Source organism: Tympanuchus pallidicinctus, unplaced genomic scaffold (genome assembly GCF_026119805.1).
Source record: "Tympanuchus pallidicinctus isolate F22 unplaced genomic scaffold, pur_lepc_1.0 scaffold22, whole genome shotgun sequence".
NCBI lineage: Eukaryota > Metazoa > Chordata > Aves > Galliformes > Phasianidae > Tympanuchus > Tympanuchus pallidicinctus.
The window spans coordinates 2,536,199-2,563,465 of NW_026294739.1; the positions used below are offsets into that span (position 1 = coordinate 2,536,199).

Sequence of the window (27,267 nt, forward strand, 5' to 3'; positions counted from 1 at the left end):
CTGAAATCATAACGTTCCTGTGCTTTCTGTTTCAGTAAGCGTTGAATTTCATGTGATTAACAATTCATTGGCAGAAGACCTCACTGTAAGCCGCATTTTATGCTTTCGGTTTATTTTCTGTGCCTTCAATACAAACACACCGTGCACCATCTCCAGTCGTATTTTGTCCTTTGTGTCCAGTGTGAGGGAGGCACGTCCACAGTCACATGTAAGAAAAGGCAAATGATTTCAGTGTTCCTAATCACTGCTCTGCCTTAGTGCACAGCAGGCTCACATCTTTCACTTGAACATCCCCTTTGGATATAGTATTTACTTTCTATTGGTAGCACTGCTGCCAAATTGTTGCTCAATTTAAATTGTGAAATAGCTTTATGAAATGAACTTTCATTAATATTTAGAGAGACTGTGCTAATTTACATGAGCTAGCCAAGTATCACCAGCAGTTAGTCCCTATGGTTCCTCCAGCATGTGATGCTTCTGAGTGCTGTAATGTTCTTCCACTGTAGGAATATGAAATTGATTCATAGCTGAAAAGCCTCCAGGAGGTAATAAGATAATGAGCTTCATTTTTTTTGTTCACTGCCTCAGACTTTTGCTTTTACTGGCGTTTGAACCTGTTGTTCCTCTCAGGAATCAGAAGCGTTCTGATGTATCTTTCAGCAGACTTTGAGGTGTGAAGGTCAGTGCATCTGTAAAGATTCCATAATTGATTTTAAGTTACTGACTCAGATCTGTTTTGTTGCTTCCTTAACTTTCTTCAAGCTCCTAATTTTCAGCTTACCAGCCTTGTTAAATTTTGTCTTCCAGCAGTGCTGTGTGGCAGGTTTTGAAGCAGTTATCTGTGAGATTCTCTGAAAAGCAGCTATGAAATTTTTAAAATCTCTGTTTTGACCCCTTATTCTTAATATATCAACTGTTATTTGCAGAAGATCTTGAGTCTGCATTCAATTCTCATAAGAATGGAAACATTTTAAAATTTAAAAAATACTGGAAAAAATTCATTTCTGTAGCACAAAGCCATCCCAGCAACTGACTCAGATGTGGTGCATCTGGGTGCATGTCTGTGTCTGTCTGTAGCCTCGATATAGGGAGGTGTGTATGCATCTGTGTGTGCACATATGGCTGCTTTCTTAGGGCAGAGAACTAGAAGACGTCATATGGTATTATTGGAGTAATTGCTTGCTCCAATCCGGAAAGGAAAATGAGAAGCTAAAGAGTTTTTCATGCACTTTCTCATTTGTTGTCCATCGTAATGCTGTCAAGGGCCTTTTCCTTGTTCTGTGCATTCTTTGCATTTGGTGATCTCGAAAGCATTGGTTTCCTGCACCTGGAGAACTTGTACTGTAGATCTCAAGCTTCCCAGGAATGCTGTGTTTAGCTTCTTAAGTGTTATTTTCCATATGGTAGACCAACACTCTCTACTACATCTGAAAGTAACAACGCCTGGCAGCAGATGGGTACCAGCAGCACAACTCACGCAGTCTGTTTGTGCCACCTTTCCTAAGTGTTCTGCTGAAGCAGGCAACAAGATTTGGGGTGAATTCTGCTGGATGGAGCTGACTTGCAGCTGCCTCTTCTCCAAAGAGCTCTCTGAGCCTTTCCTCCCCCGGTGCCTTCGCTGCAACATCAGTGCTGTGTGTAGGGGAGGCGACAGGGAAAGGGCCAGGAAATGAGTTGTTGCTGTGAGAATTATTAATGTAGTTTGTTGCTTGCTTATGTCTGAGATACTCTTGAAAGTGGGATTGCTGGAATGGGAGTAGTAACAAGATCAGTTGATTTGGAAGGGTTGGATTTAATCTGTGGATTGTCAGCAAGAAGTCCTTGTTTTTCCCTCTGTGCATGTTTAGCAAAAAAAATTCCTTTTCTGGCAGCGATTCGTTGTTGCACCCATTGCTACATTATTGCCTGCCCGATCTCTTCTTCTCTGTTTGAGAAACCACACCTCTTTTTGTGGTTTTTGGATTACTGCTGTCTTTTCTTGGTTCAGTTGGTATTTGTCTCTGTTTTGGGTGTGATATGTATCCTTTTCTTATTTTCATCCTAATGTTTTCTGGCTTATAGCTCCTTTCTGTTACATCAAAAGTTAACAGTTTGCTTCGGTTCCAACTGTTGTAGCATATGTAGACTGGCTTCATTATCTCCTGTTGCCTTCAACTGTAATCTCTAAAAAAAAAACCCTACCAATAAGCATGCCTAATGTCCATGAGGGGTTGAATTACGTAGATCTACAGGTGTTACTTCCATTTTGATACATTGGAAATACTTGCCCTCCTCCAGGGTTCCAGGATTAGCGAGCACAGTTTGTGTAGCTGTGCACTGGTGCCAAGGGCTGAGGGGCCTCTTTGTCACCCCCATCTCCCCAGGCAGCCAGCAGGGCACTGCTTGGTGTCACCGTGAGCAGCCTTTAGCAGGAGTTGTCTTGCCTCACAGTGCGTTCCTGTTCTGGACAGATGAATTACATCATAGATTCTACCGAATATTGATACAGATATACATGTAAGTCTGTAGATTGCTCCAAAAGTAATGCCTCTGTAGTTTTCCCCATGGAAACTACAACAGTGAGAACCATACCACCATCTGATGGAGCGAATTCTTGGCTACAAAACACTCTTTTTCAACACAAGCACCACCATCAGCTATGCATTTTTGCCAGCAATGGACAAGACCCTGCTGCACTCACAATAATCTGTACCAGCAGTTGACAGTTGTTGCCACTGCTGAAGAGCACCACCCACCCTTCACTGTGCTGCATCCACTGTTGTTCTCCAGAAATGTTCAGCAAGTCAGTTAACATCGCTGTGTTCTCTTTTTTCACATGGAGGAATTCAGTGACACATCTTTGCTTCATCTGCACCTCCATGTCAGGCAGCACCTGTCAGACTGCCCCTCGCTGCCATCTGCCACATGGCAACAAGAATATTGTAACAATACATGGTAACAGAATGTTAGTGGAAGGTTCAACCTCTGCTGCCTCCCACCAACACCCAACTGTGGTGTCACGGGCCAACCTCATAAAATAGGAGGCATTGCTTTCAGAGCAACCGTTGCACAATGAATATATATTTATATATGTATATATACACTGTTGAGTTTAGGACTGACTGGCACATAAAGTAAGGTGAGGCAATTTGTACCCAAATATTAGAAATTTTAGCTCAGTTCTGTCAGTCTTCTGCAAGGTGGTACAGGAAGCAGTCTTTGCCTGCTGTCCCTGCTCTACGCATTACTTCTGATTTTACTGTTCTCTGTCTGCTGCTGGTGCTACAGACTCTGCAGAGCTTCTTGTATGGTCCGCAGGACTTGAGATCTTCTGTTTGTTCTTCTTGGAATTGCATTGTGGTTCTCAGTTTAGCACAGCAAGTACTGTGCTCGTGAGGATGCAGTGGGTGCTTAGTGCTCAAGGCCATAGCTTGTCCCTCACTAATTGCAGTTACATGAAAAGATCAAAAAGAAAAAAGAAAAGAAAAAAAGCAGAAGGTCATTGAATTGAACTGATGCTACAATTTTGAGGAACTTTTTACAAACAAAAAATTTGCTTGAAATAAGTAGAATCAAAACAGGAAAATCTTCCTCTGAGTCTCCCTCTTTAAGGCAGATGGGTTCACTGATGTAATTTATAGCATGGTGCAGAAGCACTTGCAGTGCTATAGCTGAAGGGGCAGAATGTCATAGCGACAACCAGGAGCAAAACTGAAGTTGGAAAGGAATCTTTCAGGTCAGCCTTGCTTCTGCAGGGAAGGCTTTAGTGACATTGGGCTGGGATGGTGCACAATCACTGGCTGAGAACTAGATGCTAACGCATCAAAATCACCTGAGATTTCCCAAGCTGAAAAAGAAAGATGGTAAACTTCAGAGTATGTTAAGAGCAAAGGTTGAAATATGGAAGTGCTTCTGTGTAAGTCACAGCAGCACTGCGTGGGGTGCTGCTGCCCGAGAGCTGGCAAGTGCAGAATGTGATGGAAATGTAAATGATGTAAATTGGGCTGGAGGTTTGTGTTCTCTTCTGTAAGAATTAGGTGGCATTGAGTAGAACTTGCCCCTGGCAAATTTAAAACACAAGTTACTCTTTTTTTTTTCTTTCTTTTTTTTTTTGTGATGAATAATTGACTGTTGAGATACACTGCAACCAAATGATGGTGAAGTTTTCTGGTTCCCAGACACATTCTTTACAATAGAAATGAAGTGTGTGGAACAATATTCATAGACCAGGAAACTTCTGAGGTGTAGATTAAGGGTCTGGGAGGGTGACTGGAAGTATCAGTGAGCTGTTACACAACAGGGTGAGACCTGTTGGGCCAGAAGCTGTGGGCTGACTCGGCCCAGCTGCTGTTTTTTAAGCTGGCAATTACGTGTTGTTCTGATAGTCACACTAATAAAGCTGCTCAAACAAATGTTTTGTTTGTACACCAGCAGGCTGGGCATTAAGCTTGGTCAATATTTGGCTTAGTAAAAAAATTTCACACTTGGCTATATTTGGTTTTATGGGCTGGGAGAATTCTGCAGGTGATTGGTACTAAGAGGAACAGGTCTACATTCGTGCTGAAATAATGGTGAAACATTCTGAATGGTTTTGCTGTGTGTTTTCTCAACTAGGTTAATTTGAGCCAAGTCTTCCTTTTTTGTTTCCTTTTGAGGAGCAGACAGTGCTTCTACTGTGCATGTGTGTGAGTGTGTTGGTAGGCAAAACCTCCAAAAACTGTTTCCTGGCAATTGGGATGTGTATGGATTTATGCTGGTTGTTGAATAACTGTGGATAGTCTCATCCTGACTTGGGTTAAGAACAAGCATAGTGATTTGTGTTAAAGATGGAGCATATTGGCTAATTTTGCAGATGCTGTTCTTGCAAATACATAGAAAGAAAAGCATTATAAACCCAAACTTCAAAATACAAGAATCCATTTGTCAGATATGCTCCAAAAGCCTCATCATGCTTCTCCTGGTGAGTGCTGTCTCATGTACGAAGCAGTAAGGATTTTTTTTCTCCTAATGAAATGAGTAAAACATGACATCATAGTGACATGAAGCACGTACAATTCACGACAGTCCTGCTCGTGTTACTGAGGAAGTCAGAATGGAGAGCTCTGATAATACTGTGTATCAGTGACATGGAAGGAAGTCGTTCGTGCATTGCTAAAGACCTCAGCAACCCACACAACCCTCTTGCTTTTTTACTGTAGTTTTAAAATTATTTCCACAGTTGGTTTCTTTGGTTCTTCCTCGTTGCTTCATTTTAGTGACTTTGGGAGGTTTAAAAATCATGGGTCTCCCCAGCATTGATAGTTCTGCAGTCAGAACTGTAGGCAAAGTGTCAGGGAGGCACCTATGGGCTTTGCCATTCATCATGTGTTTCTGCATTCATTTCAGCTGGTGTGTAACTGCTGTTGGCCCTTTCCAGTGATGTGATGGCGCTTTTATGTTGACTGGCAAAATTCATTTATTGGATGTTTTCATCAAGCCACTGAAGCACGTTCTGTGTCCCCAGAGATTAATGCATGACAAATACAAACCTCGACACCTGTGTGCTTTCTGTCCTCTCCCCTGCTATGATTCATAGCAATGGCCGCGTGCTGTGCCTGCTGATCAGTGATGATAAAGACATCTGACTAAATACAGTTCTGAGCATGGTTTGAAACTGACTCTGCTTCGTATACTGAGACTCAGGTGGCTTAATGACTTCCAAACAGTATAAAAGCATCTTCTGTATATGGGATTTGTTTACAAAATACTCATTTCATTCTGCCTTCTTGAGCTACCTACAGTGTTTCTGAATGATTGATGCAGTATTTAGACCTCTATAAATATTGACATGTTCATTATGCAGTGTAAATTCATTTTTTTTTATCCCCAAATGACTTCTGCTCATTAGTTTCCTGGGCATGTATGTTGGTCACTCTGTATGTAATCATAGTCTTTGTTTTTTTAATGCAAGTGTGAAACTGGATAAATACTGCAAGTAGAATTTTCAGGAATTAAAGTAATCTGAATTTGAACCTGTGTTTTATGTGATTATACTATGGAAAACAGTGCATATGGTTCTGCTCTCTAACAATATTTGTTCTGTCTCCACCCTGAGAGAAGGTGTACAGATTTCTGCATTTGTATACACATGTAATTATGTAAAATAAATTCTCAGTTATGAAATTAGATTCTGAAAAGAATAAATACTTTGCCTTTAATAAAATGTTTTTTTTGAGAGTGTCTGATCAGTATTCTTTTTTTCTTGACAGTCTGTGGTGGACGACTGGATTGAATCATATAAACAAGACAGGGACATAGCACTTCTGGATTTAATCAACTTCTTTATCCAGTGTTCAGGATGTCGAGGTACAGAACGTTGGGAACAAGTTGTATAGAATAAATCTGACAGCCATACAAGTTGTCTTAGTGAAAATGCTGATTCTGTTGTGGGAGGTGTGTGGAGGTATTCCGTGTGTGCATGGTTTATACAGAAATATTGTCTGCATTCAGGAGTAATTTTATTAAAGCTTGTTTGTCAAGGGCGTACCCTTTCTTTTTCTCACTTTCCTGTCATCATCCTAAAGTGTACAAATCCTCACAGAGACACTCTGCTCGTCAGCAAAAGGAGACCAAAGATCTGTTAATCAAGGTAGGCGTATCTTTACTTCCCCTTTCTCTTCCTCCCTAATTTTTTTATTAAAAGAATTAGTAGGTGTAACTATACTTCAACTGCCTTTTTTTCTCTTTCTCTAGGAAAATAAGCCTTTTTTTAACTGAAGAGGAGGGAGTTGGGCTTGGGTTGCCTTCAAATAGGAAGAAAGAAGCTGTTCTTGGCTTTTTGGTTTGTTTTTTTTTTCCCTGAAGCACCAATCTCAATTCTTCTTCTGTAATACTGTGTCAAGCCAGCAGCCAGTGGATAGTCTTCTACACCCTATTTAATCAGTCTCCATTTATCTAGCATGGGCTGCTCTTTCCAGTATTCTGTTCTACAATGTGCTTTGTAATGAATTTTTCATGTATTGCCATTTTACAGTTAACCTTGAAAAGAGTGAAAGACAAAACTCCAGTCTGTAGCACCCAGAGCCAAACTGTTAATAGTTTAATAATGTTTCATATGATTTGCCTGGAGTATTACTGAAAATAACCTACAATTCAAAAATACTTTTATTCCATTTTGTAACTGGCATGTAAATATACTGTCAGACCATCCAATGATTTAGTCAGAAGTCCATTTTCTTCCTTCTTAAATATAAGGAGAAGTCCCAGGTACAGGTAAAAGCATCAGAGAGAAGGAAATGTCAGCCAACAGTAGCTTCAGCAAGTGTGTTTTAGTAGCTTAACAAAATAAAGTTATTTATGGATGGTAGGAAAGACAGGAGCTATGGAAGGACTGAAGCTTGGGGTTTAGGATACCAGCCTGTGGCTGTGCTCTTCACACAGATTACCTGAAATATTTTCCAGACTTGTTTGGCTGCTTATGTGAAAGTGGTTGAACTTTTTTTATTTTTTAATTATTTTTACCACTTTATTTTGAAAGTGCGTGTGGAAAAAAGACCAGACTTCTACACCTTCATTCCTTGGCTGCTCTTCCCTAATTCCTACATTTCCCTATTTGAGAAGGCAGCACTTAAAATCTCAGAAGAATCATGTTATTTTAAACATGTTGTTACTGACTGCTGAGGCTGAATGCCCGCTGTCAGCCGTATGCTATTGGAGCAAATGCCTCCCAGAAAAGCTATCCATTATTGGCTGTGAAGCACAGCACTTCAAGTGGCTGATGTCATTTAATCTTTATGCTGTTGTTGGGTTTTATATTTTTATTTGTTTGATGGATTTATGGTAAATAGTTTTGCATTCACAGGGAATCTCTCTGCTGAGTTCGCTTTAGTGGCCTTCTGGTTTCAAATAGCAAGGGCAAGAAAAAGGAGGCAGAGACGACTTGTCCCTTGGCTTTATAGCATGGGGGTGGAGGGATTTGTTTCTGTGCTGGAGTTTTTGCAGTGGGTGCAAAACAGCTGTGAGGAGGGTTAAAACCCTGGCAAACAGCTCTGTTCTTCACCATTCCCAGCTCTGCCTTTTCTCACTCTCGTGCTGTAAGCATGCTTGTCCACTGCAAAAAGTGAAAGCTTTACCACAAGATGGTGGATTTTCTTGATAGGCTGCTTAGAGTAAGACCTTAGAGCAAATGAGGTCTGGAAATTTGGCCATTTTCTGTGTTTGTGTGAGGAAGTTTCCTTTTCATTGGAAGAATCATGCTCTATTATATCATAGAATCACAGAACGGCCTGGGTTGCAAAGGAGCACAGTGCTCATCCAGTTCCAACCCCCTGCTGTGTGCAGGTCACCAACCAGCAGCCCAGGCTGCCCAGAGCCACATCCAGCCTGGCCTTGAATGCCTGCAGGGATGGGGCATCCACAGCCTCCTTGGGCAACCTGTGCCAGTGCCTCACCACCCTCTGGGGGAAAAACTTCCTCCCAAATATGACATTTTAATTTTTAATCTAAAATAGAAGTCTGATCTAAATGCTAACCACTAACAGATCTAATTTTGTGAGTATTAATTGAGGGAAGGAGAGCAGCAATTAACTTGGGAGGAGGCTCCTCAGGGAGCTTTGAAAGGGACACTGAGTTTAGCAAATAGAAATATTTGATATCTAAATATATGTAAAATACACTTAGCTTGACATTTATTTCAAAACCTTCAAATAGGTGAAGAGTAGGTGCCTCTTCTGACTTGTATTAGAGACTGTTTAGGTACCAAACTTAACAGCTTTATTTGGCAACAGTACTGAACCTGACAAAAATATTTATAATCAGAGAAATAGTGATTTTTACACATTTATTCCATTCTATTGGGCTGCACGTATGCTTGAATGAGTTTTGGCATCCTTCAGTTTTGCTTAGAGATTTTCCTGAAATGAGAAGGTGACTTCTTGCAAGTAGGAATAAGCAGTCACATAGCATCAATTATTTAGAAATGTTATGTATTGTGCAGGCTAACGTGTGAGATATGTGTAACTTCCAATAAATATTAACCAAACCTTCCAGTGTCTGCTTATTTCTTTGTCAGCACTTTTGAGTATTTAATCAGTTACTTTCTGGTTTGTGTAATTATGACAATTAAAACATGAGAGAATTATTTTCAGGATGACTTCCATAATCTTTCCTATATTTTAAAGGTGATTATGAATGCAGTGGTTGTCCTGTTAAGCTAACAAAAGCATCTCCATCCAATAATTGGATTTTCAAAGGGCCTAAATTAATTCTTTACACCATTTTTGCACTAGGTTTCCCACTCAACATTTATGTTTATTGCCTTTGCTGATTTCGGTTACAAAAACATGAAAGCAGTTCAGGTTTTCCTTTATTTTACTCTCCTCAAGAATTCCAGCAAAAATCCTTTCCTTTGACACTCTGTTGATGTAGTGTTCTTTGTGACGTTTTGTGCTGCTTCTATGAAAGAAGAATGGCTGCCAAGAACTGGCAAATTGATAAATGTATTTTCTTGTTTCCTCCCACTTTAAGATGCTTCTCATTTTCTAGAGGGAAGTTCTTAAGTTAGCTGGTGGCTTTGAAAGATGAAAAGTTAATGTTCAGTTTTTAAAAAGCTTTTGCTTTTGGAAAAACCATAAATAAATGCTGTTTCCAGTCCTAGGAAGAAGATTTATTTGTTTGGTAATACTTGTTTTCTACAGTATTCACAGTTCATAACACAGGTGTTGTATTTGCGTTCTTCCAGGTCTGCCAGAAACTAAATGCAGCAGTTTGCATTCTTAAATAACAGGGAGCTTATAGAATTTAGGCTGTTGTGGTGATAAAGTGGTTGCTTCCACTTGACAGGAGGGAATAAGTACATCTGTGCAACTGAGTTTGCCAGTGCAGATTTGGTAGTTTGATCTGTGGCAGTGAGGATACAGCTGTCCTCTGCGGTGCCGTTGCAGCTCAGTGTCAATCTGCCGCGTTTGTTTCAGAGCTCTTTTCAGTTGCTTTCTTATCTGAAGGAACTTTTTTTCTTTCATGCTAGCTGCAAGTAAGCTGAAATGTCTCAGCAGCAGGATGTGTGCCCGGGTCCCTGAAGGATCTGTGTCAGTGTGATGCTGCTTCTGGGCTAATTAGCTCTGCCTCTCAGACTGAGTAATTAGCTCAGGTAGCATGCTCTGCTGCTATGACAACCAGGCTGTTTCCATTTCTGGAGCTCCATGGATTTAGAGCTGATTTGCGTATCTGCATTGCTGTGCGCTTTTGCCTTCTGTTATTGGTACAAAACAAACAGAAAACCCCATAAGCACTCTGACCTTTCTGGATTTTAAAGGCTGAGAGCCATACTTGCGGAATAAAGGTATCTTTTTTCCTAACCAGAAGCAATTAGTGGCTGAAACCACCTCTTAAGCTGTGAAGGACAAACCGACCTATCAGGTTCATGTAAGAGAAGCAGCTTTCTTTTGAAGGAAAAAAGCTCACTCACACGTTGAAGGGGAGAACCTCTTGACTACTTCTAAGTACGTAGCAAAGTCACTGCCATTCGTTCTCTCCCTCTCATTTCTTTTCTGATAGGTAAACCAGAGACCTGCAAATTCTTGAGAGGATTTTACAAAGTGATTTGAGCACTGTGTCCTCTGCTAGCTGTGCCTGGTGTTGACCAGCTTCAGGACACCAGTTACCAAAGGAACAAAACTGGCAAAACGCCCTCACTGTTAATTGCTTCGCATGGCAGCCTTGTCTGGATTTTAGGGGGCTCTCCCTTAGAAAAAGTTATGTGATACGGCACACTAAAGCTGATCTTAGGAGTAGTACTGTTGCTCAGGGAAATTAGTGGATTTCCTTTTTATGAAGTTTCTTATGTCTTGTTTCCCATCAGAAGCTTCACTTTGCTCTGTTTGTGGAATCAGATGTTAATGAAAAACGTTCATACTGCCACCTGTCAGCCCTGACTGCTAGTGGGTTTTAGGGTTGCCTTTTTGTAATTGCAAGAAAGCAGGAATCTGTGTAAGAGCTTTGTGCACAGCAGGATGTTTATTGCTGAGGCTCTCCTTGTGAATCAGGCACTTAGGGATCAGCATCCTTCACTTGGAGCGCTTCATCATTCCTCACGCATTCCTGTAAGACGGTCTGAAAAATGCTGTGATCAAATGATCACAGAAACAGAGTCAACAAGTGCAGGATTTAGGAGCTAGCTCGCGTGAGTCCAAGACGCACGCTCATTTTGGGATCTATTCATGTTCTGTGCTCTTAAGGGCATGGAGCAAGCTAATGGATTTCTATTTCGCCAAAGGAAATGGAAGGCTAAGAACAGGAAAAAGCACTGTGATGTGTCCATTGCATAATCTGGCAAAACAAATGAAGAAACAACTGCTTGCATTGCTCTTGGGCAGGATTTCAGAAAGCAAATTAGACAGGAAATAGTAACATTTGCTTCAATTAATAATGCTTTAATAAGGCTATGATGTTGTAAATAGAATAATGGTTTGGTTTAGAAAGAATCAGTCGTACATCAGTTACTTGCACAGAATTTTGTTTTGTGATCAGTGGAATAATACTGATCTCACAGACGTTATTGAGCACTGAAAGAAGGATGAATGATAAGAATAATTTTCTGCAAATTGTCTTTACATAAGGAACTGCAGAATTGCTGGTGGGAAATGTTACTAGCTTTGGCATGTGGAAGACACTTTCTTCAGTCATTCATGTACTATTAAGAAATTAATAGCTTATATGTATTTAATATTTTTAAAATAACTGAAAATAAGGTTCTTCATTATGTTGGACTTTGTATTTTTATTCAGGTGTAAAATATGCTTTCTCTTTGTTGTTGTTTTTTTATTTTAGTAAAATCCATTTTTAGTGTGTGAGTATAGGGGAGAAGCTGCAAGGTAAAGGAGCAGAGTGCATGCAAAAAGAAGGCATTTGCCTGTATATGTTTTAAGTCCTGGTGATGTCAGGGTTTTAGAAAATATCTTCTATGCAAAGCATACAGAAATAAAAATACACCCCCAAAACCTGTATTAGGCATTAAAAGGATTCTGCTAACCACATTCAAGAATATGCAGGACTGAAGAATGGAAGTGACTTTATTTTCTTCTTAATTTTGTCTGTGGTGTAGATAAACCAGTTCTGAACTTCATACATTTTGATTCTGAGCCTCGGGGTCATTTTTAGTGTTTATCATGAAATGAAAGCTTACCAAATTCTAAGTGAAAATAAGATGCAAACTATAAACCTGGCTTGGGTGGAAAGCAGATCAGATTACCAGAGCTACTTTAAATCCCTCATCAGTTCATTTCTTTAAATGAAGATAAGTCAGGTTAGAATGTAACATAAAATACTTGACAGGTGATATGGTTCTGCTTAGATCTCTTTTTTTTTTTTTTTTTTAGTGAGCATTTGCAAATGGCTGATTTTTGTTGAATTTCTTGGAGCTCAAGCCTTAGCTTCACTGTTGGTGACTTATAGTTCATAAAGGCTTCCGTCTTGCTTCCAGTTTCTCTGCAGAACGTATCTGTGATTTTCATCTCATGTTCTATTTCTTCACTATATTTTATGTTCTTTACCTCTTCAAAATGTCTTTGGCTGTGGGCAGAATAGCTGCAGAACTCTGGTTTTAAGCCTTGCATTTCCCTGATGTTTCCAGGGATGGAAAGCCGTGAAAAATTAGAAGTAAAATAATTCAGCTGTGAAAGTACGAAGAAGGTCTGAACATCATGTTTTAATGAGTACCTTTGAGCCCATGTCCATTTTTTCCCCAAAGGTGCATCCTGCTTTCAGGAAGTAGTGGGAAAAACCTTGCAGAAATCTGCTGAGTGTGCAGTGCAGAGATGTGAGTGAGGGCCATGCTGGGTCTGTGGTTCCAGAATCACTGAATGAAATACCTGCTGGTTTGAGGTCTGACTTCAGCCCAGGAGTTCACCCGAGCAATTAGTAACAGAAGCAGCAATGATTTAAACTAAACTGCTTTTTAAAAATAGATTACTTTCTCAGCAATACGTTTATCTATTCTTACATCAAGTACAATGACAAACCAAACATAAGATGGCTTAAAATCAAGATATTACCTGATTAATTCATGTGAATTAATTTAAATTTCCAGATTATCAAAAACAAATTTATTCAGTTAACTGACAGGACATTCAATACTGGAATATTTTAGAGCACTCAAACATATAACATAGGGAAGGACAAACTACCTTTGTAGTTACAGTCCAAGAGCGAGTTCTGCACTGCCAGTGCTGTATCGTGTGTTCAAATCTCTGCTGAAGATGAAATTGCTCCTTGTAAGTGTGGAACAAAGTTTATGTTCTACCCTTGTGCACCACTTACTAAATTCATAGTGTGTAGCATTTTTGGTAGTGCTCTCTGAGCCTAAGTTGCACAGGGCTTTCTGATGTTCCCACGTGTTCTCTACCATAGTCATTTAATGACATAGGTATGGACCTGGGAAATTGTTCTCATTGTGATTATGAAGTCACTGTGTGAGAGATCTCGCAGATAAGTGATGGTGCTTCAGCTGTTTTTAAAGAGAAGACCAATCAAACCTCTTGATGTTCAGGATTCAGAAGAGTTGTTGTCTTACTGGTCACATCCGTATGATTTTCTCTGTTTTCTGTGTCAAACAGATTTAAAAAAAAAACCAACAAAAAGCCATAACAGAGTAGGGATTTTTGTTGGACAGTACTCTTCTAAGACGTATGAGCAAATTGTGCCTGTGCATGAGTTCTTCTTTACCAATGTTTTAATAACATTTGCTAGGTTTTGTTTGTTTGTTTGTTTTTGATGACTTCAGAGGGACTTTCTGTTGAGACAAAAACTAATTATAAAAAGCCATCAAATACCACTAGATCTCAGTGCATTCTTAAGAGGTGACAAATGCAAAGGCTCCTCATCTCTCTTGTCTTTCCAAACTTACACTTTCTGCTGAAGCTGGAGTCTGACTGCAGGCAAAGGGTAGGAATTAAGTTCAAAAAATGACTTTTCTCTCAGGTAACACTGTAATTTTGATTCTTTCTCTCTTGCATCAAGGAAACTATAGGCTTCAGTAATTTCTTTTTAATATTGCATGCTTTATTAGCTCTTTACATCAATCTACTCCCTCAATCTTTTTTAACCTGAATCATGACCGCATGAGCTTTAACCTTTCCTCCTCCTTTTAGTGGGTAGTTATGACATATTCTGGTGTGACAAGGCTCAGATCTATTACAGAACGCTGTTACCTCCTTTACCTCCATGTTGTCTTTTGCCTCAAGCAAGAAGCTCAGTACAAATTTTGGGGATACCTGGGAGAACAGAAAAGGGCATCAAACAAAAGTATGATCAACTCTTGCAGGAGCACTGAGGAGCAGCCTTTCCAGCACTGTCTGTGCCTTTGCTTAAATAAGCAAAGGTGATCCCAGTTCTTGGGTAACTTGTCATCAAATGAGAAGTGGGTACATCAGTAGAAATGTTTGTCTCCTCTTTCAGTTCATACCATCAGGTTAAATTTTAGCTTAGAACAACTGATATTCATGCTCACCATCTGTAGCATTGCAGTTTGAAACTGGTCAATTTCAGAAAGGGCTGAATTTGGGAGTTACAAAGTTAAAACAGCTTTGACTGATGAGAAGATGGTTTCTCTCAGGAGCAGCCTGCTGAGATTAATAGGCACCACCTGCTGCAAAACAAATCCCTGCAAAGTCATAACGTCATCTTTTGAAATGCCTTTCATGTAGTCATCAGATTTATCGCAATCCCTGTTGTTGATTATTGAAATGAATCTAGATTGCTTGTCAGTTGTTGTGACTTAGGAAACCACGGTCATGGAAAGAGGGCCTAGAAATTTCAGAAACTTTTGGGAATGAAAGCTGATTTAGTTACACCTTGAATCATAGAATCATAGTATCGCTCAGGTTGGAAGATACAGGCAGTAATGTTCTTGCTGACCATATGTGTATATAGCTGATAACATTACTTGAAATATGCTCCTATTAGATTCTAAACCCACTAAAACAAATTCTGCTTCAGATCTAATTCAGTATGACAAGAATACGTTTGCTACTGACACGTTCATTCCCAGCTCAGACCCTGGATGGACAATACGGCCAGCTGTATGAATCGAGCCATTAAGTTACGCAAGCAGTGCCTTGGAAGAGGTAGAGGTAATGCTTTACTAAAATACCACCAAAGAGTGATAGCAGTTTAAAAACATCATTAACGTTGTGGAGTGATGGTTCTTAAAAATTTTGCCTGGGTAGTTGTGAATGTTTCGTAACTTAAATATTGCAGCTCAAACAAATTAAAATTTTCTTTCAGGGGTTGCACTGGGGTCCTGTTTACGCAGCTGTGGAAGGTGGTAAATTGGATCACCACAGAGCACCTGTTACAAGAGGTTTCTGTATCATCCAGTTAGAGAAAGTGCTGCAGCAAAAGGCAGAACCAGTCTCATTTCAAGCAGTAAAAACAAGTGATATATCAAAAATTGCTTGGAAGGAAGAATCACAAATCTCCAGATAGGACATCCTCAGGTGAACTAATGGCATGCCAATCAGACTGATCAGAGAATGCTCCTCGACTTTTAAACAGTTTAGAAATAAAATCATTAAACTACTAGCAAAAGGATGTAGTCCTCATTAAGGATTTTTATTCTTCCACAGATGACAGACTGGAATTTTACATAGGTGTAATTTGCTTCTGGGAACAGAAGTCACAGCAATCCTTCAGAGCTCAGGGAGGAGAATAATAGTAAAATTAATGAATGAAGTAAGATATCTGGAACAGAGTGGAAGATTGTATATTCGAGAGAGGAAAGCCACATCGTTTACTGTACTGGCATCCCTTAAGTACACAAAGTAATGTGGAAGAGCAGTTCTGCACAAGAGCTGTTAAGAAAAATAGTTTATGACCAACTATTAAAAGAAAGAGATACATTTTCATTTCAGGAGACCAAAGCTGATTAGTAAGTACCTCATGTGGTATACATATGGAAATGGAAAGTCATTTAAGTCCCTTTAATTATGCTATTCTGTAATGAGGAAATTTCAGAGGGACCTAACAGTTAAGTAGCCTTTCTTTTATTAAATTGAGAACTATTATACATCTATTTGATGATGGAAATAAATGCTACTTTTTTTTTTTTTTTTTTTTTTTTTCTAAATAATGTAGCTGAAAATAGCTTGGTGGATGTGGTGGTGATGGTGGAACTTCAGCTTTTGGTGAAGTAAATGTGTGACAAGTTTCTGTTGGATTGATTCAAACCATTTTTGCCCATAGTTTTCATCTTGTATTCTTCAAATCAGTTCAATTAATTAGGCACTCAGGGTGACTCATTAATAAAGATGAGGAAGATCATCTTCTGAGATTAGCAAAAGATTACTGTTACTTCTGTGTTCTTACTGATTACCTTTGAGCTGTTTTTTCCCGAGGGCTAGGAAGAATAAAGAGGCAAAATTCAGCTGAGGTCAGATGTGTTTCCACAGCTTCTTGTAACATCCTGAGTCATTTCTTCCAGTTAGAGCTGGATTCATTGAGCCTCTTCTTTATTTCTTAAATTATGAACATAAAGAAATGGAGTTTCCCCTTGAATTCATACTGCACTGAGTGTACTAGGATATTTGTAGGGAGCTTCTATGGTACACCAGGTACAGCTCTTGTGACTTTTGTTTGAAGCAGATTCAGACTGAGTCCTCGAAGTAATCGCAATCCCTTCAGACTACAACAAAAAGCCCTGTGGAACTTAGTGAATTATTGAACGTTTTGGAGCTGACAACATTTGCTGGACAAGTCAAGTTGCTGAGCATTCTTTCTGCCCTTACACCAAGTCTTGTAACATGAATGTGCTGTGTTTAGAGAATATTGCCAGCGGAAGATTTTCAGTTCCTGTGAAGCAAATACAAGTGGGGAACATAGTGGAATTCATTAAAATCCCTTCTTTCAAGTCTTTGAAAACAAGTTACTTCAGATCTGCAATGAGTCGTTTCTTATAAAACTGATGTAGCAAAAAGGAAAAATCTGTTTTTTGCAATTCAAAATAGAAAAGCACATGCACTAACATTTGTTTTTGAAGGGGGAAGAATATAAACTTAGTTACTGTGCCTGACTCTCAATCACATTTTCATAGTGCTGGGGTCACTACTGGTAGAGGAATAGCAAACCCCGTTGTTTTCAGCTTCAGAAAAAAAGTAAGTAGGTCACTCCAAAAGTAATACCTCCTATTTATTTCCATGGAAACTACAATGAGTAAATAACACCACTTGATAGAGCGAATTCTCAGCTACAAAGCACAGTTTTTCAACATAGTCCCACCGTTAGCTGTGCATTTTTGCCAGCAGTGCTGCGCTCACCATAATCTGCATCACTGGAGGTGACCACTGTTGCCTTTGCAGAAACACACCACCCTCTTCCTCACTGTGCTCACATGAACTGTTTGGTCTCCAGAAACATTCAGCAAGCACTGATGAATGTCACTGGGTCTCTTTTTCCCACAGGGAGGAATTCAGTGACACACCTTTGTTTCATCTGCATTTCTGTCAGACTCCATCTGTCAGACGGCCCCTCTGCTGCCACATGGCAATAACGTGTAACAGAATATTGATGGGAAGGTTCAGCCTCTGCTGCCATCCCACCAATGTCTGCCTCTGGTGTCACGGGCCAGTAAAATAGGAGGCATTGCTTTCGGAGCAGCCCTCATTTAAATTTGTGTTCCTGTCTTGCTGTGTTATTTGCCCAATGGATAAATGACGAGTGACAGAATAGCTTTTAGTTTTGAATTATGAGAAGATCAATTTATGGATTGAGGGACTTTGATTTATAATTTTCCAGGCAGCTGTTGGACTGTAATTCTTTTTCAGCAGTTACCGCGGGCATTGCATCGAGAAGATGAAGTCCTTTCCATTAATATACAGAAGGAAATGTTTGCTAGTCACTTCCTGATGCCACCTGTGAGTAGTTCTCTTACAGGACTGGAGTTCTATGTCTGGAATAACAAAGGAACCATAGAACATTCAAACTGTTTTGAATTGTTCAACTGAGTTAGAAATAATATAATATTATTATATTTTTAATGCATAATTGTGCAGGAAATCTGCATGAGTTAATTTGCTCTTTGTTCTCAAGTGATGTTATTTATCTTGTTCCTGTTTGTTGTTACTTGACACACCAACCTCCCAGTGCTAGTATTAGAACCAAGGCAGTATTGGTATTAGAACCAAGGCTTGTAATTGGCCTGGAGATTGGAATTCTTGGAGATGTATGCAAAATACAACTTATTCTCTACCAACCTCACTCATATGACTAGAGTTTAATTTGCAATGTGTAGTTATGTAGTAATGTAGTTATGTTAACTTTTGGTTTTTTTGAAGGCGTACATTTGAGCTGTGAAGATGTTCAGACACACCAAACATCACATCTGTGTGGGCTTACAGAGCAGTATGAAAACACAAACAGGAAAGACAGTAGTGCAGGCCCGTACCAAGTTACTTTGTCTGATAGCAGTGAAGAACATTCCTACTCTCAGATTTGTCTGATAACCTGATTCTCAATCAGTTTGTATTTCTGGTTTCCATGGTAGCCTGTAGCAGAAGGTGTTGTGCTTCAGCTGTGTGACATTTACACAAATCACTGTGTAGCTTTCTAATACCTCACTGGCCAGTTCCTTGGGACTTATTTTGGTTTTTGGTTGTTGTTTTCTTCAGAACATCATGTCTTCGTATTAAATAGTTTATTGATACAAATATTTCGTATGTATCATTTATATCTTCTTAGTCCCATGTGGAATTTTGTAAGGACTTCTCATAACTCTGTTTTACCCACTTTTTGCTTCGTATTCCTCTTTGTATAAAAAATGCATCAGTTGAGCTCAAAGAATGGAACTACATCCATGTAATCTTAATGAGCAAATCTTAGGTCCCGTAGGTCTTACTAACTGCTGTCACAGCCAGCTTTTGCCCGAGGTTTCTGGGATATCTGCATGCAAATAGAGCTTTGGTGTTACCATTCTGTTATCAGGAGCAGTGCCCAGGTTCAGCAGTTCGCGAGGCATGTCCAGACTACCCTCCTATCTGTTGGCCTTAAACTTTTAAGTCTTGAGAAGGAATGGTAGCCTATTAAAATTGTCAGTTGGTTTAGCCTGCAGTATTACTTTATTGCTCTTATTATCTGATATTCAGCCGCTATTACTCTTTGGTGTTACTTTGCATATTACATATATAACACCACAGATGTTTATTTTACCTCCTTAATTGAGATATGAGATTAACTTTGATTTAGTTTTGATGTAATGCTTTTCTGCATGAGTGGTAGCTTGGTAAACTGAACTAATTGATTGCAAAGGTGTTTAATAATGCATTCTAGGGAGGAAAGATAAAAATACAGTAGGAAGTTGCAGCACATTCAAAGTTCGTTAATTGATCTCAATGATGTACTAGATTAATTTAGTGCAATCTAAACTAATGCATATTAGTAGTGGGATTCTAATAGTAAGGCATGTTTATTTCAGCTTACAATATTAATAGGAGTTGAGCTCGCTCACTTTGCTCCAACCAAGCAAAAGATTACTGTTACTTCTGTGAGGTAATTTTCTAACCAAGGTAGGTTAGAAAATAGAGACACTCCAGGGATCAGGTTCAGTATCAAAGCCATGGGTCAAGTTACAGATAAACTGCAGGGCTTCTATCTAGGTTTAACTTGCACAGATGATTGCGCAGATGGATATTCCATAGCTTTCCCCAGGGAAATAAAGAATTAATCTTACTAAGTGGCTTTTATTTCCCAGTGCTCTGAAGGGAGACTGAGCAACAAGCTGCTTTTGGGAAACACAAGTGTCTGCGCTCCTCACCCCCTGGTAGTGTTCTTCCCTGCCTGCATGTGCCAAGTAAAGCTTGCACTTGTGTACAGAAACAGTGAGATATTGCAGTGTTTTGTAAGATGCATTTAACCCTTAGGTATTTTGAGACTTTGATCTCATGGAAACAGCGTAACGTGGCAGGCATTTTGAAAATGGGAAATACTTGCATTTCTTTTTTGTTCGTATCAGCCTGCAGTGACAGCAAAAAAAAGTAAAGAAATGGTAGGGGGAAAAAAATGTTATTAACTGCATGAGATCTCATTAATAGGGAAAACTCAAGGAGCAGAAGAAACTGAAACATCTGACTTGTACTTTTATATAACAGAGGGATGAAGGATGAAGAGGTAAACTTGTGGCAAGTATAAAGCAAAAGGAAGAAAGAATGGACTCCAAAAGTTAGAAGAAAGGAACGGGTTCTGTGAGGGCAGATTTTCACAGGTGAGCTTAGGAAGCTGCAGAGGCAGATGGCCGTACATCCCAGTGGTTTAGCTCTGCTTCACTGTCCAAAATGTGTATTTGTTTCATCTGGTGTGTATGTTGTGGGGCTGCTCTAGGCTGCTGCACAGCGGTACAGCTATAATATACTGCTGAACAGGGCTGTCAATTAAAAATGTAACTCAATCTTTGAGCACTCATCAAGCAGACGACCCATAGTGTAATACCCTTTGGTATTAATATTGTGGATATTAAGAAAAATTTCATGTAAGAGGGACAGCAAAGCGATTACTAGACAAGAGTCTGTGTAGACCGGTGGTTACATCTGAGAGTGTAGTTATGCCAAAAAAAAATTGGTACAATACAGAAAATGAAGCATTACTGATCATCTTAAAAAATTGTAGTGGAGAAATCCTTACATGAAGACTTCCAGACATCTTAAACTGATAGCAGGGGGGAGAGAGCACTGAGAAGTGGAACCAGAAGAGTGACTGCTTTATTGAGCGGCTGCATGCATGGCATCTTGCATTTGGAAATTGCAGAGTTATACTAGCAGCATAATACTTCATGTGTTTTAAGTGCAGTTTGTAGTTCATGCCAAACACAGTTTCAACTAATTATTTTTTCAAGGTAGTGTCCAAAGCAATCTGAGGGGAAATTGTAAATAAGATTTTAAAGCATTTTCCAGATTAAGCCTGCCATGCTTCCCATATTCCTCTCTGTTTTTCTGCTTTTTCCTTAATAGTATTTGATTAATTTTTTTGTTAACTAGTGTTCGTTATTTCTCCACTCAAGCTCTTCATTCCCACTTGTATTTCACCCTCTATTTGTTGCTATAGGTCTTCTAGCACTCTTTCTAATTCTGCATAGGTATAGGTATACCTTTGTCTTTGTCTACTCTCAAATACATAGGGAATCCTAGACATCTGCTGTTGAGGAACTAGGGATTTATTGACCTTTCTCAGCTTTTTGCTGCTCTTTCTGCATTCCCACTTACATACTTTGTCAGCGCTGTCATGATCTCTGTGTGTTCTCTCATCTTTCCTTGCTTTGCATCTCCAGTTGCCATTCCATGCAGCTTCAGATGACCTCGGAGCTGCCCTAGAAAGGCCCTTTCTCCAGCCTTCTCATGAAAGCTGCCAGCACTTTTTCTTTTCTTAGTTGTGAGGTGACAGTTCCCACTTGCGTTATATTTACTACAAACATATCCAGACTTTCACTGATTCAGGCTCTAGTATAGGCTCTCTTTCCTCTGCCAAAGCATTTTGAACAGTTAAGTTTACTTTAAGTATGATAATTCCTGTTATTTTTTGATAATAGCCAAATCCAGATAAGAAATTAAAAAAAATTCTTGTGGGCTTTTTTGCATAGGCTTTCAGCTAATTTTTCTTATCTGCCTTGTAAATAAAGACACCACCTGTTGTGTAATTGGCTAGCCCATGCACAGCACACGGGTAAAAATGTTTTTGAGACAGCAGATACAGAATTTGTGCCACTCCTGTGGGGAGGACTTTTTTCAGATAAATGTTAATGTTTAAAGCACAGCTGTTACTGCTTACTCCTGATTTTCAGTTTACTTGGGGGCTGGGCTCAGAGTTCCTCAGACAGTTCTTGAAGATCATGAAATGGAATCTTGCAGTTCTTAGTTCTATATAATAGATACGTATTTGCAGTAAGAAAAGAGCAGGATTCTAGCCAAGGCTAACAGAATGGAATCCTCTCCAGTAAAGAAGGGCTCTTCCCTTTCTTCTTAATTTTTTTCTTACATACCCAAAAGAAGGTGGTGGAGGCAGTGTGCTTGCAGATACCATTGTTTGTGTGTTGTATTTTTTGGAATTGATCTATGATAGCCCAGTGCAGATGTTTGAAAAATGAAGAATGTGCCGTTATGGGCCTTCTTCGACATGGTTTAGATTGTCCATGCTCACGTAGGAATTCTGAAGTGATAGAAAATAGCAATCTGCAGCATCCTCATCAGTTCCTCATGTACAACCTCCCTCTTTCTTCCATCATTCACCTGCCAAGTTCATTGGCTGTATCAAGAGCCGCACACGTCCAAAATGCAATAATTTCACCAGCACAACCCCCGTTCATTTCCAGGCCTATTCTCTGTTCTGATGAAGTTCAACGGAATTGTAGACAGCTGTGTAAGTTGACTGACACATCACAGTGTGCACAGAAGAAACTAAATGAGGATGGCAGAGAGCGTCTAAAGTTTGGCACATGCTTTCTGCTAAGTGCACATATTATGTATTTTTTGCAGACAGTTTCTCAAATTTGTTTATTACCTTAAACAAAGAAAAGCCCCATGCATGTGCTCAGATATTCAAAAAGTGCTGGAGTGAACAAACAGATAAGAGAAAATGGAGTTTTTTCTTAGCAAGGTAGGAAAAAAGAGCTATGTGAAAAAGGAGAATTTCTCTCATCTTGTGTACTTGTAAATGGGGAATGATGAAGATAAAGGCGTTGCTGTCAGCCAGCTCTGGTAACCTTTTGCAGTGGCTTTTCATAGATGGTGGCTGGTAAATGCTTTTCATCTCTACTTGAAACAAATAATTTCCTGAGAAGCAGAATTAATGAGGAGTAATACCTTGTGTGTCTGCACTGCTTGTCTTTACTGAGTGGTCTGAAAGCTACTGAGCATACTGATCAAGTGGCAGATACTCTTTGTAAGAGATGATGCTCTGAATGCCATGTAATTCTCTAAAAAAGAGTTTCAGTAGAAGCTTATAAATTTTTGGAAGCTAAATCAGCTATATAGACAAACAGCGCTGTGGAAGAGGTTGCTGTGCTCCAGTTGAAGCTTTTCCTGAGAAGGAGCAGCATTCACATTGTGAACATCCCTGCCCGGCTCTGGCCTCGGGGTTTTTTGGTGTCTGAGCAGACTGAAGTAATGATTTAGATTGTTTTTGGCTTCTGCTCAACTACCTGCTTTGGTAAAAGTCATTGGAACATTTTAGATTTGTCAGATTTGGTTGAAAGAAACAGCTCGGATGTTATTAAGGACAATAATTAAAGATAGAAATGCCTGCAAACTTCATTTCCTCTTTTCAGATTTATAAAAAAGCAGATCATCTTTTTCAGGAAGCTGATGGCTTTCATATAATCAGCAGAAACAAATGTTTTAGACTTCAGTTGCTTCAAACACATTTCTGTGTCTCCAGTCTTCTCGTTGTGAAGCACAACAGCATTCATCAAATGGACTGCTGAAGTTTGTTAGCCTTCTGCTGGTTACGTAGCATTAATTTTGCTGTTATGTGGGAAGATACCTGCCTGGTAACTCTCAGAGTGATGAACAGGGAATTCTGAAAAATGAATATCTATATCTATTATTAGTTACATTATCTATATTTTTTGCCTTTTGGAAAATTCAGTGTTCTTAAAACCACTCTGGGGTTTATTGCAATTACTGCACAATATCGTAGGCACAAAGAGGGTCTGCTGGTTCACTGTAAGTACAAATACAGCTACAAAGCAGTTTGTTTTAGCTGAAATTGGTTTATCAGACAGATTCAATGTTTTCAAGACCTTTGCTATTTTTACCCCACGCTTCAGCTGTGCATTGTAACGAGAGACACCTGCTACCAAACTTCAGTTAGCACAGCAGGAACTTATAACACCTTGATAGCCAGCCTAGCAGCATGGGGCTCGTGCAGTGAATGTGGGTTTGGTTATGCCTGTAGTCTTTTAGCAAGTGAAGTAATATTTTTACCCAGCCCTTGGCTATGAAAATGTTCTTGGTGTTAAGCTCTATTAATATGCTTGCGGTTGGATTGTCTGAGTCTTGTGTCCTTGGGCACTGCTGGGGAGTGTCTGGCTGCTTTGTCTTTACACCTTCCAAACAGGTAGGTGTATTTGCTGGTAAGATCCCTGTTGGAGGAGGGGGGAAAGCCTCCTTTTTACTGTGGGAAGCTTGAGGGCTTGTATGTTAGCAGTGCAGCTGATGGGTGACATCTTTCCTAGATATGGAAATAGCCTGATAAAAGTACTCTCAAAGAGTAGTTATTCCTGCACTTTCAGCCCTTCCTCCAGGCTGCTGATGTTTCTGTTGCTGGATTTGAGTAACTTCTGACAGGATGAAGCTGTCATATGAAGGGATAAACTGTTACTGCTAGAGTCTGTTGTTGTTTCCAGTGATTTGGAAATGTCACCTCTTTGCTCAGTAGTGTCTTGAGAGGTGAAATTAAGAATCAGAAATTAAAGATGAGTTTATGTGTATATATTAAAAATAAATAAGTCTATCATAAAATTACATTGCATCTGCATCTTGAGTGTAGAATGCATTTCAGACCATCTCACTTCCAAAAGAACATAAAGACCCAAGCACCAGGGAAAAGAATGACAAATAGAGGAATAATTATTTACTGTTTCTTGCAAAAAAGATCCCATTTTTATCCTGCAAAACAATCGGGCAGCATTTCTAGAAATAGAATGAGTTACTTTCTTAGAGAATGTAGAGCTGAGCTGCAGTTCAGTGCTGTGAAAAGTCTGAAACAACTCAGAGGTGGTAGATCCACTAGCAGCAGTAAGCACAGCATTCTCAGTGTGGCTTTGCAACCTGCAGCTGAGTAAACCTGAACTACTGCCCAGTGCAAGCTGGATTTGTACACATGCATGTCCTTGCACACCTCCTAACACCTAGTGCTGATTTCTGAGTATGGAAGTCCTTACATTGTTTTCTGGTTCCTGAGATCGATGTGAAACATTTCTCTTAGCAAGTTTCCTTGTAGCACAAACATTGGAAACTGCAAGAATGAATAGTGCCTGAAAAAAAAAAAAAAAATCAGTTGTAGAATCAGTAGTAAGCAGGTGGAAAGTTTCAGGAGTTTAAACCCAGGAATGCATTGGAGCCAGTGCTTTCCCCTTGATCACAGGCTGTTCGATCACAGCGAGGTGAGGCAGTGCAGGGCAGGACACGGCTGCTGGGGGCCTGTAGCTGAGGATGCTTCCACAAGCATTAAGACATTACAAGGAGCAAAGCACTGCCTTTGGGGTAGCAAAGGCTCTGGAGCTGCTGCTTGTGTTTGTGCCATTTACTGTTGTTCAAGTCTGCTGTGATCTGACAAAAAGGTGGATGCTTTCTGAGAATTATTACTTTGAGCCATCAAAGCATGAAAGGATTCATTTTGTTAAGTCGTTCAGTACAAATACCACAATGCAAGTTGTGTGGCTTTAGTTATTAATTATGTGGCTTCGTTTATTCAAAGTCGGAGACATTTAACATCAAGATGAAAAGCAGCTTACCGTTTCCAAAGGCAAATACTGTAAAACTGTGCCAAAACAATATGATCTGACTGAAACTCAGGGAGGAGGTTTCCTGCATAAAAAATGTTAAGACTTGAGTACATGAAGCGTGCTATTTCTGGCTGCATTACATTATGCAGATCTGCCCCTTTTTCTAGCAATAGCTTGTGGAATTACGGTGGGTTTTTTTCTTCTGAAACGCATTATTTGCTGTTCTATCAGGTTTGTTACTCTGAAATTATTTTGCAGCCTTGGCTGTCAGCCTTAATTTCAGCTATTCTAAATAATTTTGTTACTGGCAAACTTTGTCTGCTTCATCCTTCCTTTCAGAGCATTTATATCTGCTGCTAAGCATATTTCTATCAAAATCCTTGTTTAAAAAGATGTATTGCATTCTGAAAAGCTGCTATTTTTCTTCTTTTTCTTTTTTAAATCTTTTAATCTAAAAGAAAACCTTTATTATTGTTTGGCAGACAATTTAAAAGCTAAAATAAGGAAGTTCATTATAAGGTTTTGAAAATGGATGTGCTTTGCATAAATGCATGACTTTTGACTTATTGATGCTTAGGAAGCTCCAAACCATTTGTGAAGCACTGCTTTGCCAAAATAACTCCGAGCCTTGGGTAGGCCCAGCTGTTCCATAGCACATAACCTTCTAGGCTGGCACAACAGTCTCATTTAGTGGTTGGTAGTTCTTTGGGTCAGGGCTGGATTCTGTATTTTTTCTCTTTCATTCTTCAGACGCTTAGATGACTTTAAGCAAGTAGCAGATTCTCACACATAATAGATTGGGAATTCCATAGGATTTTGTTTATTTACAATAGACATTTCTGTCACTTTTTACAATAAGAATATATGGTTATTTTTCAGCCTGGAGGAAATGGCTGGATTGTCATTAATGCCTATCACTGTCCTCTTTAGCATTTTCAGAGAGTCTTTGGTGTGTATCTCACTGTGTCTGTGTTATCTTCACTGGTGTGTTCTGGTCAATGTAACTTATATGAAGGATTGAACAGCCAAATGGTATGAATCACTGGTTGTCTACATGAATTTGTCAGCTTCTTAATCTGATTCAAAACTTTCAACTTTAAAGTGTAACGTACAATTGTTCACACTAACAATGCAACAAGTGTCCTTGAATTGGGATGCCAGAAATAGCAACAATAATGGCTATTTCGTACTACAGTTCTGCTTCTAGAGCAGTGCAGTGAAGCCTTTGTCAGTCAAAAGAAGTCCTCCCACCTTTATTAGCACTTCTAACCTCTTGTGCTGAGGGCTGTGTACAGCTATGCTCACTATTGATGTTACTGGTTGGTTGAAGTCAGTTTCCTGTTCAGTGAATTTTTGAGGTTTCCATACTGACTATCATCTTCAAGGCCAAATTTGGTTTTGAAATATCAGCAGGAAGTGAAGCTAATTCTTGCCTACGCTAAAGTTACATAAATCAGAACAGTAACAGATTTCTGTGCCTTGTATTATGGAGGATGTAGCATTAGAAATGCTTTCGTAGAGGTCCCTTTGAACGTGCCTCTCACTGTCTCAGTCAATTACTGTGTAGTTTCACATGCATGCCTTTATTGGCCATGAAATGAGCGCAGAGTAGGAACTGTAGGGGGCAGTCAGGCTTTGGGAGGAGAGAGCACAAAAGGGTCATAGAATGGAAAGGACCCTAATGACCAAAGTTCCTCCATTCCAGAAACTGGGTTTTGTTGCAGACTTTTTTTTGGTTCAACACAGAAAATTGTCTCTATTCTCAAGTATTTCTTCACGATGATTAAAAATTTAGTGTATTTGTTACTTTCTCTTCTGTCTTGTGGAAGTCT

The 27,267-nt window shown here is 39.5% G+C and overlaps 1 protein-coding gene across 7 annotated transcripts in view; it reads left to right on the forward strand.

The window, feature by feature from the left end:
• STAG1 (stromal antigen 1) overlaps nt 1-27,267 on the forward strand; it is a 160,820-nt gene that overhangs the window by 55,869 nt on the left and 77,684 nt on the right. For 6 of the 7 annotated variants that reach the window (XM_052687270.1, XM_052687274.1, XM_052687275.1 and 3 more), the window contains one exon: nt 6,228-6,324. In XM_052687270.1, coding sequence (XP_052543230.1) covers nt 6,228-6,324 — 97 coding nt within the window. Of the gene's footprint in view, nt 1-6,227; nt 6,325-23,836; nt 24,046-27,267 lie in introns of those variants that run through there. The other variant, XM_052687276.1, reaches the window with a different exon arrangement.